General features: G+C 45.1%; 1 protein-coding gene across 1 annotated transcript in view; it reads left to right on the top strand.

Moving 5' to 3' along the window:
- Positions 1–2,446: 2,446 nt before the first annotated feature.
- The window catches only part of LOC103648897 (tRNA ligase 1), a 107,880-nt gene continuing 92,611 nt past the window's right edge, over positions 2,447–17,715 (top strand). Inside the window, exon 1 of the mRNA XM_008673277.1 lies at positions 2,447–2,597. Within this exon, the coding sequence (XP_008671499.1) occupies positions 2,447–2,597 (151 nt within the window). The remainder of the gene's footprint in view (positions 2,598–17,715) is intronic.

A 17,715-nucleotide genomic window follows, 5' to 3' on the forward strand; every position in this document is an offset into this window, starting at 1 on the left:
CAAACTGTCTGCCAGTCTGACTGCCAGACTGACTGGCAGACTGACCTGCAGGCAGGTCAGACACGTCAGGACCGGTTGAACCGCCCCCTAGGGCGGTTGAACCGCCCCCTGACACCCCTGGTGACCTGACTCCCAGTCTGACTGGCAGACTGCAGATCAGAAGTCAAAGGGTCAGAGACCAGTTGAGCTGCCCTCCAGGACCAGTTCAGCTGGTCTAGACCAGAGAGTTTTGGAGAGAAAACCCCAGCTCAGCTACCCGGGGGCAAGTTCAGCTGGGTATGGTCAAAGAGGTCCACAGCTGAAGTTGAAGTTCAGCTGGAGTTGAAAGTTCAACTCAGCTGAGGTCCAGCTCAGCTGAAAAGCTCAGTTGCAGCTGAAGAAGCTCATCACAGCTGAACTTAAGTTCAGCTGGAAAGCTCAGCTGCAGTTGAAGAAGTTCAGCTGCTTTTCAGGAAGAACACTCTAGGTTTCTCAACCCTAACCATGGTCAACCAAATAATGTTAAAGTGATTTTTGGTTTTCAAAAATAGCTTTTGAATTTGGGGACTTGAGCTATAGCAAACACCTATACCTGTGCGGAAAAGAATAAGGAAGAATTACATCATGCAACACAAGATTTTACATAAATTTTTATACGTCCGTTGCATGAAGTCCTTGGTGCTTCCTTAAGTTCCTGTTTCTTTCTAATCTAACACTGAGAACAAAACTGTTAGTACCCTTATTTGTTTTGTCATTAAATCACCAAAACCCTCACTTGGGGTTGATTGCACTTACAGACACGTCGAGCCTACCTCCCAGGGGGCCAAGTACCAGGGGGAAGTTGATGATGCTACACACAGCAAGGACAAATAACATACAGATAAGTTTAAGTTCTAGTGCCACCTGATTAACGGTTCGTAGAATACGTTACATGACCAAAAGTTATTACAGCCGCCCCTCAGCGGAACCCTCGCCTTGTCTCTATAGGTGCAGCTATTCGGCGTTGGCAGGATCACGCTGAAAGCGCGCGGCCACCATCTCCATGACATTTTGTACACTCTCCCGGGCGGCAGCTTCTGTGGCGTCTACCAAGACCATCGATCACCGGCGCCAAGGATATGGCGGGGTCATGACTCTGGAAGCACGTCAGGATGTAGTCTACCACCGCCCGGCAGAGCTTGCTGCCCTCTGCCTCTAGGCGGGCACCGAGGATCTGATCCAGGCGCCAGAGACGATCGGCTACAGAGTCCAGCACCTGGATGGCATCAGAGATCGACACTGGCGGCTCCGACACAAGGATGGGGCTCATCCCTAGTGGCACCAGTGTCGTGCTTGCCTCGTCGGCCCACTCGGCAATGCGCTAGACCCCGACGCGGTGTTCTGCCTAGAGATCCTTGAGGGCCTTTCTGGTGGCCTCCATTGCCTTGGGGCCCGGCGCCGCCTGCGCCGCATTGAACTGGCTAATCTGCTCCTCCAGCTTCCTCTCCTTTTCCTTTGCTTCGAGCTCGTGCTCGGCCAGCAACTCGCCTCGTCGGGTGAGCATTTCTTCCCTGAAGGCGAGATCTGTCTCTCACCTGATGAGATCCGTCTCCCGCCTGTCCAAGGACAGCTCCTTCTCCTTAAGATTCTCCTTGGCGAGGGCGACGTTGCTGGCCTTGCCCTCGAGCTCTTGCTGCCATTTCTATAGCCTTTCCACGGCCTTCACCTGCTGGGCCCACTTAGCTTCCAGAGCCTGGTCCAGAGCACTTAGCTTGGCCTGGTACTCCGTCGTGAGGGCCTCCCTCTGGGTCACGGCTTCCTCCCTCCTGGCCACTTTCTTCTCCCTTCGGGTCGCCTCCAGCTCCCTAGCGCACACCCTCTGGAGGTCTTTCTTGTACTCCTTGTGATCCCGCTCGAGTTGGGACCGCTCAGAGGTGAACTGTCGGGACGCCGACTTGGTACGCTCCTCTAGTTGGGTGCGCCAGTCACTGAGGCGCTGGTGCTCAGCTTCAAGCGCCTCCCACTCTCGCAAGTTTGTTGCCTCAGTTTCACTAAGAACCTGGTGGGACGGGACAGCATGCGGGGGAGCGGGACTGGCGTAGCTTCTTGCTCGGCACCTGACCGGAGTTGCCGCCCAAACACCACCTCCATCTCCTCCGGAGCAGGCGGGGGTTGGAGCTGGACGCGCCTCCTGTGTCACCCCCAGTGTCTAGAGTGGGCGCGAACCCCCCAGTTGGGACCTCCTCCGCCACTACGACGCCGCCTAACACTGGGGTCGCTGCCGTTGGATCCCCGGCTGGGGCATGGGAAGTCATTGGCGCTGTCTTGGCAGCAGCTGGGAGCGGACCATCGGCACCACCCTCAGCGGATTCCTACTGTTGAGAGCTAGACCTGTTGATGGGCCTGGTGTCTGGCGAAGGAGGCGTGGCCTTGGGAGCAGCGGAGGAGGAAGCCCTGGCAAACAGATGATGGGTTAAGACTTGTCGGCATGATGATTAGACTCGTGGAAAAAGGGACTACACTTACTTGGGGCCCTGGACTTTCCAGTGACCCTGAAAGTGAGGCGATCGCCGCTCCTACTTCTGTTGCTGTTGTTGTTGTTGCTGCTGTTGCTGTTGCTGTTGCTATTGCTGCTGCTGGTACTCCCGGGAGTGATCACCCCTGGATGGTGGTGGTGGCGGCGAAATCGGAGGACTGACGCGCCTCTGCGCGTCGTGGGCCTGGGAGCTAGCCTCCTTGAGAGCACCTAGAGGGGGGTGAATAGGTGATCCTGTAAAACTTGAACTTAATGCCACAAAAACTTGGTTAAGCGTTAGCACAGTATTGCCAAGTGGCTAGAGAAGAGTCTTAGCGAAACACAATAACCACAAGAGAATCAACACAGGTAGACACTGTTGGGACCATGCTTCGTCGCCGAAGGTCCTACAGGAAGAAACAGCTTCGGCTGAAGTTGTCCGCATGTGTTGACCGAAGGTTCCTCTCCATGAAGCTTCGGAATTACAAACCGACTTAAAAATAGAATGACCGTTTAGTCTATAAATGTTTGAGTTGTTGTTGTAAACTTTTATGAGGGGCATGATTGTAATTCCTCACAGGCTGTGTCCTGTGCCTATAAATAGTGAACAGTACTCCTTTACTGTTCACGCATTCCTGCAATTGCAATCGCGTCAATCGAGAATTAATCTTTATCAAGGCAGAGGTATAAATGTATTTAATACTTGAATACATTAAATGGAGATAATATAAAAGTGATGTTGTTCATTTATAATTTATTTGTCTTTAATGCTTCATATTTCGTATTATTTTATATAATCTTCTAGAGTTCAATTACGAAGATTTAACCTTCGTAATTGTATCATTTTTAACCTTCGTCCGAAGTTCATTAATCCTTGAAGGAATAATGCTTCATTGGACGAAGGACATTAACATTTAACATTTTATGTTGCCTTGTTCTTAATTCATAGCATTTGAGAACGAGTCTCCAACATTGGCGCCCACCGTGGGGCTCGAACCCACGACCAAGGTGCTCGGAATGAAGTGAAACGACTCCTCAGTGCCGGAGTTATTAGAGAGGTAAAATACCCAGAGTGGTTGGCTAACACTGTTATGGTGAAGAAGGCCAATGGTAAATGGAGAATGTGCATCGATTTTACTAATCTCAATAAGGCCTGTCCGAAGGATGAGTTCCCATTGCCAAGGATAGATTCTCTAGTCGATGCAGCAGCTTCATCAGAACTTATGAGTTTGCTGGATTGCTATTCAGGCTATCATCAAATCTGGATGAAGGAGGAGGATGAACCAAAAACCAGCTTCATAACCCCTAGTGGGACATATTGTTACCTTCGGATGCCTGAAGGGCTTAAGAATGCTGGAGGAAGCTTCAGCAGAATGACAGCAAAGGTTCTCCATTCTCAGATAGGCAGGAATGTACTAACTTATGTTGATGATATCATTGTAAAAAGCACGAAGCAGGATAACCACATTGCTGATTTACAAGAGACCTTTGCTAATTTTAGACAGGCTGGTCTAAAGCTGAATCCAGAAAAATGTGTCTTCGGAGTAAAGAAGGGGAAATTTCTTGGTTGCTTAGTTTCAACAAAGGGAATTGAGGCCAACCCAAGTAAAATCGAAGCTATACTTCGAATGGAGCCACCAAGTACAAAAAAGGGGGCTCAAAGATTGACAGGAAGGCTAGCATCTCTCAATAGATTCATTTCCAGATCAGCAGAAAGAAACTTACCATTCTTCGAAGTGCTGAAGTCAGCCGAAGTCTTTCAATGGGGACCAATCCAGCAGAAGGCCTTTGAAGAGCTGAAACAGTATTTGATAGATCTGACACCACTAACTCCACCTACGCCAGGGGCTCCTTTGTTATTATATGTGGCAGCTTCGCACTCAGCGGTAAGTGCAGCACTTGTTCAGGAGAAGCTTGAAGGCCAAGTTAAGAGGCATGCCCCAATATATTTTGTATCCGAGGTTCTTAGTTTGTCAAAGAAAAACTATACAGAGTTGGAGAAGGTACTGTATGCTGTCTTGATGGCCTCCAGGAAGCTTCGGCATTATTTTCAAGCTTACAACATAATTGTTCCTTCTTCACAACCTCTGAAGGATATTATGAGGAACCGAGAAGCTACTGGAAGGATTGGAAAATGGGCTGTAGAGCTCAATGAATTTTGTATTGAATATGTTCATAGATCTTCGATTCAGTCCCAGGCGTTAGCAGACTTCATTGCTGACTGGACGCCAGGGGCTCAGAAGGAAGAAACAAATAAAGACGCTGAAGCATGGACAATGTTTTGCGATGGGTCTTGGGGAACCTTCGGAGCGGGAGCGGCTGCTGTGTTGGTTTCACCTTCCAAAGTTAAAACTTGTTATGCGGCAAAACTTGATTTTAGTTGCACAAATAACATCGCCGAGTATGAAGCTCTGCTTTTGGGTCTTCGGAAATTAAAGGCAATGGGAATCAGAAGGGCCATCCTTAAAACTGATTCCCAAGTTATTTCTGGTCATATTGACAAAAGTTACAAAGCAAGAGACCCGAAGCTTGAAAAGTATCTAGATACAGTCCGAAGGATTGAGGCTTCCTTCGAAGGTTTCTCTGTCAAAAATATTCCTCGTGGAGAAAATGAATACGCTGATCTATTGGCTAAGTTAGCAGCCCAGGGGCTGCTTGTACCTTCGGAAGTATTTTTTGAAACAATAAAAGCACCTTCGGTCGAGCTTCTTGAAAGAGCAATCCTTAACATATCCCCTGTTTATAGTGAAGATTGGAGAACTGAGATCATCTCTTTCCTTCAGGGTAATTTTCTTTCAGATGACGAAGCTTATAACAGGAGAATAGAAGCAAGAGCTCGACCATATGTTATAATAGAAGGGGAGTTATACAAGCGCGGGGTCTGTTCCCCATTGCTCAAGTGCTTATCCAGATCCGAAGGTATAGAATTAATGAAGGACATACATGCAGGTCTGTGTGGATCTCACATTGGATCTAGGCCTTTGCTTGGAAAGGTTTTTCGCCAAGGATTTTATTGGCCAAAGGCAGCTTCGGACGCAGCGGATTTAGTCCAAAAGTGCGAAGGTTGTCAGAAATGTGCAAGAGATCAAAAACAACCTTCGTCTTTAACTCAGTTAATACAACCCACTTGGTCGTTGCAAAGGTGGGGTCTGGATTTGCTAGGTCCATTACCACCAGCACAGGGGAACTTAAGATACGTGGTGGTAGCAGTGGAATATTTTTCCAAATGGATTGAGGCGAAGCCCTTAGCCACAATAACTTCGTTTACTATTCAAAAGTTTTTCTGGCAAAATATTGTTTGTCGCTTCGGAGTGCCGAAGGCTATCACTGTGGATAATGGGACACAGTTTGATTCTGATGCCTTCAGAGAATTTTGTAATCAAATCGGCACGAAGATCCATTTTGCATCAGTCCGACACCCAGAATCAAATGGACTTGTTGAAAGAGCCAATGGGATCATCATGACAGGAATAATGAAGTCAATCTTCAATCAGCCGAGGGGAAAGTGGCCAGACGAGTTAATCAAAGTGGTGTGGAGTCATAACACAACCACCTCAAGATCAACAGGCTTTACACCCTTCAAACTGTTGTTTGGTGACGAAGCAATAACCCCAGAAGAGGCTAAAACAGGATCAATAAGGACAGTAGCTTCGGCAGAGGGCGAACACGAAGCTGATTGCTCCGTAGAAAAAGATGCTATCGAAGGGGTCAGACTCCAAGCAGTGGAAAACATCAACAAATATCAAGCTGAAACAATAAAATGGCGTGATAGAAAGGTCAAGTTGAAGAACATTGAACCAGGACACCTGGTACTTCGAAGAGTAGCTAACCCTGAAACAGTAGCCAAATTACAGCTGAAGTGGGAAGGCCCCTTTTTGGTAGTATCTTCGTCAAGACCTGGTTCCTACAGGTTGAAGGACTTGGACGGCAATGACATTCCTAGATCATGGAATGCGGATGAGCTTCGGAGATATTATGTTTAGTTTGATGTAATTTTTTATATTCTTTTTTGTGGCACCCTTTTCCTTTCCAAAGGGGGAGAAAGGTTTTTGATGGGGCCACAACATGTAATTTTTCTTTTCCTTATTTCAATTCTATAAGAGCGATATCCCCCAAAAATGTAAATGTAAAAGCTAAGAACGCACCCTCGAGTGCAAAGAGAAAGAAAAGAAAACAGGGAGAAGCTCAAAAGTCGTTCCTAAGGGAATGCAGAGCTTACAGCAAAAAATAAATGCTGATTCCGCCGAAAGTAAAAGGCGAAGAAGCTCCTAAGGGAGGCTTACAGCGAAAAATAAACGCTGATTCCGCCGAAAGTAAAAGGCGAAGAAGCTCCTAAGGGAGGCTTACAGCGCAAAGTCAACGCTGATACACCGAAAAGTTAACGGTGAAGCCGAAAAGTAAACGGCAAAAAAGATTTTTATCATTCTTGAGAGGACGAAGGACCGTGCTTATGGTTTTTTGAGCATGTGTCCTAATATTCATTTGCACATAACATATCATCATGTCATTTGCATTCATGAACATCCATTTAGACATATATAGAATCATCATCATGCTACACAAAAAAGATAGGTGCTTCAGAAAAAAAGAGAAGGGAAAAAGATTCGAAGGAAAAAATTTCTATGCTTCGTTGTGTACGAAAAGAAGGGAAGGTGTTTTTCGCCTTCAGCTCAAAAGAGAAGTTTCGTCCACAGCAAAGCAGACTGGATGCGATTAAAGAAGACAAAATATATTGCAAGGTATGTACAAATTTACATAAGTTACTCCATATCTATATTACAAAAGTTTCTCCAAGAATTTTTGCAGGAAAGCACATTATAAGCAATTTTAAGCTTCAGCTAAGGCTTTGTCTTCAGTTTTGTCAAACTTCAGCACTGTCAATCTTCAGTTTCGTCATCCTGTATATATCAAACAGCACAGTAAGAAAGGTACAAATTCCAAAGGGGGAGGTAAAAGTAACAAACATAAGTTTTTTACCGGCTTTAGATGGCTTCGAGCTTTGTCGCCTGCCATTTTCCGCCCGCCATTTACCCAGATCTGGGTCATGAATCTATTTTCGATGCTTCTGGCTAAGCTTGGGATATCTAACAAATCTGAAGCTGACAGGCTGAAGTTTGGTCTGTTCACAGTGTTTCCATGTGTGCAGCCAGCCTTCAAAAAAGCTGCAGCTGTGCCCCGAGAAGCTACCAGGGCGCAGAAGTCAGCGTGCCCACCAATAACTTCGTCAAGGGCATCAACTTCGCCTTCAATATGTTCTAATGTTCTTGGCAAGTTTTCAGCTGAAGGTGTAAATTTCGAAGAGCTAGATCCGACAGAGTGAAACACGTCCTTCAGCCGCTGCACACATCGGATGCCGAAGTTTAAGCATTTCTCCTGAAGTTCTGTAAAGGATTTCTGCAGATTTGAGTATTTACCCACTTCAGTCTTCAGGCTTGCTTCAAAATATTTCTTTTCTTGCTCAAATTTTTCTGATTGACGGAGCAATTCATTCTTTAATTTGTCATTTTCAATTTAGACTTCAGCCAAAGAGCCCTCCATGGTCTGAATAATAAAATCCTTCTTTTCTAGTGCACCTTCGTGCTCTTTGACCATGATTTCAAGATCTTGAATTGCGAAGTCTTTCTTTTTCAGATTGGCTTCATGATTTTCAACTTTTTCAGTCAAATCTTGAATGACGGTTTTGTTTTTCTCTTCCTCCAGATCTTGTTGCATCTTCAGAACCTTGCTTAATAATATGCTCTGTCGAAATGATGTTCGTCAGAACACGACACAAAAGTTAATAATAATAGTAATAAAATAACAAAAATATTTGTTACCTTGAAGTTAGCATAAAGCAAACTTCCGGCGATGTGGTGTCGTTGATAACGACACAAGTCCACTTCCAGCTTCGGCAAGCCAATGTTTTTGGAAAGGGTTCTAACAATTTTGGCTTCGGTGCGGTTCCGAAGGCATCTTAATTTCCCTTCGTTGACCCCACCAAAAAGCATAGCCCCTGATTTGTATCCGCAAGATGTGGCATATTTTTTCAACTCCTCTTTTTCAGCGTCCGTTAATTCTTGTCCGAGCAAATCTTGAAAGTTAAAATCTTCTTCTTCTGAAATTTCATTAATTTGCTCTTTCCTCTTCTCAGTTGCCATATTCACTGTAGCCACGGTAGCTTCCTCTTCAGCCATTTTTAGCAGTATGTTGTCAATAACCTCAAGTGTGGTTTCCAGGTTCGACTCTTCGGTGGCCCCAGCTTCGGCCCCGGTAGCTTCGGCTTCGCCGGATTCAGCTTCAGCAGTTTTCATTTCAGTAGCTTCGGTTTTGGCAGTTTCAGCAAAAACAATTTTTGACACCGTTGCCGGTGGCGGCGTCTGATGGATCACATCTGTTACTTGAATAATTCTCCGCTTTTTTGGCTTCGCAGGACTTTTTACTGCCGAAGCTGCCTTGTCCTTCTGAAAAAACTTCGTCAGTTCCAGTGCCAGCGGACTTAGCCTGAAAGGCAAAGGTTCAGTCATTACCTTCATAATTTCTTCTACTTCAATAGCAGAAGGAGAAGCAGGAGTGTCTTCTTCTTGGACCGGCGTTTCTGGCTCTGGGGATGCACTTTTTCTCTTTTTTGCCGTAGGCACCTTCGGCTCAGGATTTAACTCTTCAGCGCTAATGTTATCAGAATCTTTCTTTTTCTTTTTTGCTGCCTTGACGACTTCTTCGTCAGTAGTGCTAGCAATCCTTTTTCGCTTCGGGCCCCCAGCATCTCCGCCCAGACGACCGTAGTCAGCATATTCAAATCCTATGGCATCAAGTACTCTGTTCAGCCTTCGTTTCGGCCGAGTGCCGAAGGCCGCTGTCATCAGTTGGTCCTCTTTTTTAGAGTAATTCCCAAGAATTTCATTGCTCATTATTTCAATTGTATCAAGCCATTCTTGGCAGGGTACTTTAAAGTATTTCTTGAACTTATAATGGTAGGGCAGTCGGACGAGTTCCCCCTTTTTCTTTTCCCCTTTAAGCTTCGGCATTGTCCACTCTTTCATAGTTGGAAAAACCCTGAAGGCCAGGAATTCTTGCACTAAATCTCTAGTGCCAATATGTTCTGCAATAATTTTGAATTCGCCCAGTGCAGCCCAAGTTGGACCTTCTACTTCCATTCTGCATCGGGGTCTTGTTTCTCCGAAGGTTAGTTCAAGAGGGCTCTGAACCAGCTTTTCTTTGTCTTCGTCAACTTTGACATAAAACCATTCTGATTTCCAGCCTGCCGGCCATTTGCTTCGGTAGCTGATCACGGGAAACTTCGTGGTTTTCCGATAAGCAAAGTTATAGCAACCAAAATTTTCATGCAATCCATCTTTTCTGGCTTTTGTTTGGTAATGCAGCTCATGAACTCGACAGAAGCTGTCGGCAAATGGCTCCACCGCCTGGCTTCGGAGAGCCCAGATATAGACGCTGAGCCTGACAATTGCGTTGGGCGTCAGTTGGTGAAAATAGATGCTGAATCTTTGCAGCACGTCAGAGATCATCCTATTTAAAGGAAATCTTAACCCAGCCTTTAGGAAGCTCTTGAAAATGACTATTTCATCCTTTTCTGGCATCGGGGTAGTTTCTTCCCCCCCGAAGCGAAGTAGCTTCTTATCATTCTCACTGAAGTAACCCGACTTCACCATCTTGGAGAGATCGGCCTTAGAGACAGTCGACTTTCCGAAGTCCAAGTGGCTGGGCTTGCTTGGCACAGCAATATGGTAATCATCATCGGGATCAGCTTCCTCAATATTTCCTTCTTCTGCTTCGGCAGCAACTTGTTCCGTCTCGGCAACAGTCTGCTCTGTCTTGGCAGTACGGATTCCTTCCGAGGTCACCAGTCCGGATCGTTGCATCGCTTCGGAGATGGGAACAGTCTCCGATCCTTCAGCTTCGCCTCCCTCACGCTCAACCCTAGCGGTAGAGCGCACTCTGGTCATTTAATTCTGAATTTTTTGGGAACTAAAAACTTTTTCTTCCGAAGTTTTTTCTTCTGACGAAGTAGGCTTTAAACCGAAAGCTTCGTTTGATTGCGAGAGTCAAGCTTCGGCTATGGTTAAAAATTTTGGCAGCAAAACAGTGCAATAGCAATGAATGCTGTGGTAACTTCACACCTACCCGTCTGTTTATATAGTGCTGCAGGTAAGAAGGTGAATCGTCAAGATTTTTACACCAGGCGAACAGCTGCTTACACCCGCTGCGCGGTGGACCGCAGAGACCAAATAGTAACTCTGCAGGGTGGGACCGCTACGCGCTCGGAAACTGAATCGTTTCTCGACAACGAGCTCAGGGAAGGTGTTTTTCGGACCTTCGGCTCCCTGAAGCCTAAGAGACTTTTTTCACGGATCAAGCTCGTTACGAAAAACGATCTAGCACCGCGAAGGGGCTACTGTTGGGACCATGCTTCGTCGCCGAAGGTCCTGCCGGAAGAAACAGCTTCGGCTGAAGTTGTCCGCATGTGTTGACCGAAGGTTCCTCTCCATGAAGCTTCGGAATTACAAACCGACTTAAAAATAGAATGACCGTTTAGTCCATAAATGTTTGAGTCGTTGTTGTAAACTTTTATGAGGGGCATGATTGTAATTCCTCACAGGCTGTGTCCTGTGCCTATAAATAGTGAACAGTACTCCTTTACTGTTCACGCATTCCTGCAATTGCAATCGCGTCAATCGGGAATTAATCTTTGTCAAGGCAGAGGTATAAATGTATTTAATACTTGAATACATTAAATGGAGATAATATAAAAGTGATGTTGTTCATTTATAATTTATTTGTCTTTAATGCTTCATATTTCGTATTATTTTATATAATCTTCTAGAGTTCAATTACGAAGATTTAACCTTCGTAATTGTATCGTTTTTAACCTTCGTCCGAAGTTCATTAATCCTTGAAGGAATAATGCTTCATTGGACGAAGGACATTAACATTTAACATTTTATGTTGCCTTGTTCTTAATTCATAGCATTTGAGAACGAGTCTCCAACAGACACAGTGGTTTATCCCGTGGTTCGGCCAAGTACAACACTTGCCTACTTCCACGTTGTGGCGTCCCAACGGACGAGGGTTGCAATCAACCCCTCTAAAGCGGTCCAAAGACCTACTTGAATACCACGGTGTTTGCTTTTCTTTTCTATATCCCGTTCGCGAGGAATCTCCACAACTTGGAGTCTCTCGCCCTTACAAAGATGTTCACAAAGAAGCACGGAGTAAGGGAGGGATTAGCAACTCACACAAGACACAAAGATCACAGCAAATACGCACACACAAGACCCAGACTTAAGCTCAAAAGACTAGCACACTAGAACGGAGCTCAAATCACTAGAATGTCGAACAAGTGCGCAAGAATGGAGTGTGAGTGATCAAGAGTGCTCAAGGAATGCTTGGTATGCTCCTCCATGCGCCTAGGGGTCCCTTTTATAGCCCCAAGGCAGCTAGGAGCCGTTGAGAGCAATCCGGGAAGGCAATTCTTGCCTTCTGTCGCCTGGCGCACCGGACAGTCCGGTGCACCACCGGACACTGTCCGGTGCGGATTTCCTTCCTTATTTGGCGAAGCCGACCGTTGGCAGGCTTGGAGCCGTTGGCGCACCGGACAGTCCGGTGCCCCCTCCCGACCGTTGGCTCGGCCACGTGTCTCGCGCGGATCGCGCAGCCGACCGTTGGCCCGGCCGACCGTTGGTTCACCGGACAGTCCGGTGAATTATAGTCGTACGCCGTTAACTTATTCCCGAGAGCGGCAAGTTCGCCTGAGCCAGCCTGGCACACCGGACACTGTCCGGTGCACCACCGGACAGTCTGGTGCACCCAGACAGAGCTGGCTTTGGCTGAACAAGGCCATCTCTTCTCCAATTCGATTTCTCCTGTTTCCAGCACTTAGACACAATACATTAGTCACTAAAACAATGTACTAAGTCTGAGAAACATACCTTTATACTTGATTTGTACTTTGTCCACCATTTGACACTTAGGCACTTGTGTTGGACACTAAATCACCAAAACACTTAGAAATGGCCCAAGGGCACATTTCCCTTTCAATCTCCCCCTTTTTGGTGATTAATGCCAACACAACATAAAGCAAGTAGAACAAGTACAAAATTAATTCAAACAAGAACTCAAATTTGTTTTGAATCAAATTTGGCATATATGGATCATTCTTTGCCACCACTTGGTTTGTTTTTGCAAATCAAACTCAATTTCCTATCTCTAAGTCAAACACACTTGTAGAGACATAAAGAGAGTTGTTCCAATAGAAATTGATCACAGTATCAAAAACTCCCCCTATTTCCCATAATCCACCATTCTCCCCACAATAGATTAACTTTTGATAATAAGAAGCAAACAAGAGTATTTTGACAAACAAAAACTCTAACTCTACTTTTTCAAAATTCTCAAGTGGTAGCTGATCCATTTATTGCTTTGGCCTTATTTTCTCCCCCTTTGGCATCAAACACCAAAACGGGATCAATTTTGGCCCTTTAACCCCATTGCCTCACCAAAATCTTCAACTGAGAGTAAAAAGGCAATAAGAGTACTAAGATGAACTTGGAAGAAGTTACTCTTTCATCGGAGTGCAGTGGAAGTCTTGCATGGTCCAAGTCCACCTTTTCCCTTTCAATCCACCTTCGAGACTAAATCAGGCAAACTCAAGCACACAATTAGTCTCAAAGGGTCAAGTTGTAGCACATCTCCCCCTAAATTTGTGCATCACTTGCAAAGGACTTGTGAGGTCCGGGGAGTGCATGTACAACTTGAGCACCATAAATAAACAACACAATGCAAAAGGAACATGATCAAAGGCATAAACACATGTATGCTATAAATCAATCCAAGTTCCGCGAATCTAAGACATTAAGCTCACTACGCAACTTGCAAAAGGTCTGCTCATCTAAAGGCTTGGTAAAGATATCGGCTAGCTGGTTCTCGGAGCTAACATGAAACACTTCGATATCTCCCTTTTGCTGGTGGTCTCTCAAAAAGTGATGACGGATGTCAATGTGCTTTGTGCGGCTGTGTTCAACAGGATTATCCACCATGCGGATAGCACTCTCATTATCACATAGGAGTGGGACTTTGCTCAGATTGTAGCCAAAGTCCCTGAGGGTTTGCCTCATCCAAAGTAGTTGCGCGCAACACTGTCCTGCGGCAACGTACTCGGCCTCAGCGGTGGATAGGGCAACGGAAGTTTGTTTCTTAGAACTCCATGACACCAGGGACCTTCCTAAGAATTGGCACGTCCCCGATGTGCTCTTCCTATCGACCTTACATCCAGCATAGTCGGAGTCTGAATATCCAATCAAGTCAAAGGTAGACCCCGTTGGATACCAGATCCCGAAGCAAGGCGTAGCGACTAAATATCTAAGAATTCGCTTCACAGCCACTAAGTGACACTCCTTAGGATCGGATTGAAATCTAGCACACATGCATACGCTAAGCATAATATCCGGTCTACTAGCACATAAATAAAGTAAAGTCCCTATCATAGACCGGTATGTCTTTTGATCAATGGACTTACCTCCTTTGTTGAGGTCGGTGTGTCCGTCGGTTCCCATTGGAGTCTTTGTGGGCTTGGCGTCCTTCATCCCAAACCTCTTGATCAAATCTTGTGTGTACTTTGTTTGGGAGATGAAGGTCCCATCCTTGAGTTGCTTCACATGGAACCCAAGGAAGTAGTTTAACTCGCCCATCATCGACATCTCGAACTTTTGAGTCATCACCCTGCTAAACTCTTCACAAGATTTTTGATTAGTAGAACCAAACATTATGTCATCGACATAAATTTGGTACACAAAAAGATCACCATCACAAGTCTTAGTAAAAAGAGTTGGATCAGCTTTCCCAACCTTGAAAGCATTAGCAATTAAAAAGTCTCTAAGGCATTCATACCATGCTCTTGGGGCTTGCTTAAGTCCATAGAGCACCTTAGAGAGCTTACACACGTGGTCGGGGTACCGTTCATCCTCGAAGCCAGGGGGTTGCTCCACGTACACCTCCTCCTTGATTGGCCTGTTGAGGAAAGCGCTCTTCACATCCATTTGGAACAACCTGAAAGAATGGTGAGCGGCATATGCTAGCAAAATACGAATGGACTCTAGCCTAGCCACAGGAGCAAAAGTCTCCTCAAAGTCCAAACCTGTGACTTGGGCATAACCTTTTGCCACAAGTCGTGCCTTGTTCCTTGTCACCACCCCGTGCTCATCTTGTTTGTTGCAGAACACCCACTTGGTTCCCACAACATTTTGCTTGGGACCAGGCACCAGTGTCCAAACTTCATTTCTTTTGAAGTTGTTGAGCTCCTCCTGCATGGCCAACACCCAGTCCGGATCTAGCAAGGCCTCTTCTACCCTGAAAGGCTCAATAGAAGAGACAAAGGAGTAATGCTCACAAAAATTAACTAATCGAGATCGAGTAGTTACTCCCTTGCTAATATCACCCAATATTTGGTCGACGGGATGATCCCTTTGAATCATTGCTCGAACTTGGGTTGGAGGTGCCGGTTGTGCTTCTTCCTCCATTACATGATTATCTTGTGCTTCCCCTTGATCACACGCCTCCTGTTCATCAACTTGAGTTGGGGGTTGCACCATTGTTGAGGAAGAAGGTTGATCTTGCTCATCTTGTTCCTGTGGCCGCACATCTCCAATCGCCATGGTGCGTATTGCGGTCGTTGGAACTTCTTCTTCATCTACATCATCAAAATCAACAACTTGCTCTCTTGGAGAGCCATTAGTCTCATCAAATACAACGTCGCTAGAGACTTCAACCAAACCTGATGATTTGTTGAAGACTCTATACGCCTTTGTATTTGAGTCATAACCTAACAAAAAAACCTTCTACGGCTTTGGGAGCAAATTTGGAATTCCTACCCTTCTTCACTAGAATGTAGCATTTACTTCCAAAAACTCGAAAATACGAAACATTGGGTTTGTTACCGGTTAGTAGCTCATACGACGTCTTCTTGAGGAGGCGATGAAGGTAGACCCTGTTGATGGCGTGGCAAGCCGTGTTCACGGCTTCCGACCAAAAGCGCTCGGGGGTCTTGAACTCTCCAAGCATCGTCCTTGCCATGTCTATAAGCGTCCTGTTCTTCCTCTCTACCACACCATTTTGCTGTGGTGTGTAGGGAGCGGAGAACTCGTGCTTGATCCCTTCCTCCTCAAGGTACTCCTCCACTTGAAGGTTCTTGAACTTGGACCCATTGTCGCTCCTTATCTTTTTCACCTTGAGCTCAAACTCGTTTTGAGCTCTCCTTAGGAAGCGCTTGAGGGTCCCTTGGGTTTTAGATTTATCCTGCAAAAAGAATACCCAAGTGAAGCGGGAAAAGTCGTCAACTATAACAAGACCATACTTACTTCCTCCTATACTTAGATAGGCGACGGGTCCGAAGAGGTCCATGTGAAGCATCTCCAAAGGTCTTGATGTGGTCATCATATTTTTGGTGTGATGAGAGCTTCCCACCTGTTTGCCTGCTTGACAAGCTGCACAAGGTCTATATTTTTCGAATTGCACATTAGTTAAACCTATCACGTGTTCTCCCTTTAGAAGCTTGTGAAGGTTCTTCATCCCCACATGTGCTAAGCGGCGATGCCACAGCCAGCCCATGCTAGTCTTAGCAATTAAGCATGCATCTAGACCGGCCTCCTCTTTTGCAAAATCAACTAAGTAAAGTTTGTCATCTAATACACCCTTAAAAGCTAGTGAACCATCACTTCTTCTAATGACAGACACATCTACATTTGTGAATAGACAATTATATCCCATATTGCATAATTGACTAACAGATAACAAATTATATCCAAGAGACTCAACTAAAAACACATTAGATATAGAGTGCTCGGATGAAATAGCAATTTTACCTAACCCTTTTACTTTGCCTTGATTCCCATCACCGAATATTATTGAATCTTGGGAATCCTTGTTTTTGACGTAGGAGGTGAACATCTTCTTCTCCCCCATCATATGGTTTGTGCATCCGCTGTCGATAATCCAGCTTGAACCCCCGGATGCATAAACCTGCAAGGCAAATTTAGGCTTGGGTCTTAGGTACCCAACTCTTGTTGGGTCATACAAGGTTAGTCACAATTGTCTTAGGGACCCAAATGCAAGTTTTGTCTCCCTTGCATTTTGCCCCTAATTTTCTAGCAACTATCTTCCTATCCTTTCTACAAATAGCAAAGGAAGCATTTAAAGCATGATATATTGTCGAAGGTTCATTAACTTTCCTAGGAACATTAACAACATTTCTCCTAGGCATATGAACAAAATATCTCCTAGACATATCTTTACCATGCATATAGGAAGAACTAGAAGCGAACATGGCATGAGATTCAAAAGCATCATAAGCATTACAACTCTTATAAGACTGTCTTCTATCATGGTACATAAAAGCATGGTTCTTTTTAGCACTACTAGCCATAGGGGCCTTCCCTTTCTCCTTGGCGGGGATGGGAGCTTTATGGCTTGTTAAGTTCTTGGCTTCCTTCTTGAAACCAAGTCCATCCTTAATTGAGGGGTGTCTACCAATCGTGTAGGCATCCCTTGCAAATTTTAACTTATCAAATTCGCTTTTGCTAGTCTTAAGTTGGGCATTAAGACTGGCCACTTCATCATTCAATTTAGAAATTGAAACTAGGTGTTCACTACAAGCATCAACATTAAAATCTTTACACCTAGTGCAAACAACAACATGTTCTACACAAGATGTTGATTTATTAGCTATTTCTAACTTAGCATTCAAGTCATCGTTTGTGCTTTTTAAACTAGAAATAGAGTCATGGCATGTAGACAATTCACAAGAAAGCATTTCATTCCTCTTTATTTCTAAAGCAAGGGATTTTTGAGCTTCTACAAACTTATCATGTTCATCATATAAGAGATCCTCTTGCTTTTCTAGCAATCTATTCTTATCATTCAAAGCATCAATCAATTCATTTATTTTATCCACCTTGGTTCTATCTAGACCCTTGAATAAACATGAATAATCTATTTCATCATCGTCACTAGACTCATCCTCACTTGAAGAAGCATAAGTACTAGTGTTACGAGCGCTTACCTTCTTTTCCCTTGCCATGAGGCAAGTGTGATGCTTGTTGGGGAAGAGGGATGACTTGTTGAAGGAAGTGGCGGCGAGTCCTTCGTTGTCGGAGTCGGACGACGAACAATCCGAGTCCCACTCCTTGCCAAGATGTGCCTCGCCTTTTGCCTTCTTATAGTTCTTCTTCTTCTCCCTCTTGTTCCCTTGTTGCTGG

This window comes from Zea mays, chromosome 2 (assembly GCF_902167145.1).
Source record: "Zea mays cultivar B73 chromosome 2, Zm-B73-REFERENCE-NAM-5.0, whole genome shotgun sequence".
NCBI classification, from domain to species: domain Eukaryota; kingdom Viridiplantae; phylum Streptophyta; class Magnoliopsida; order Poales; family Poaceae; genus Zea; species Zea mays.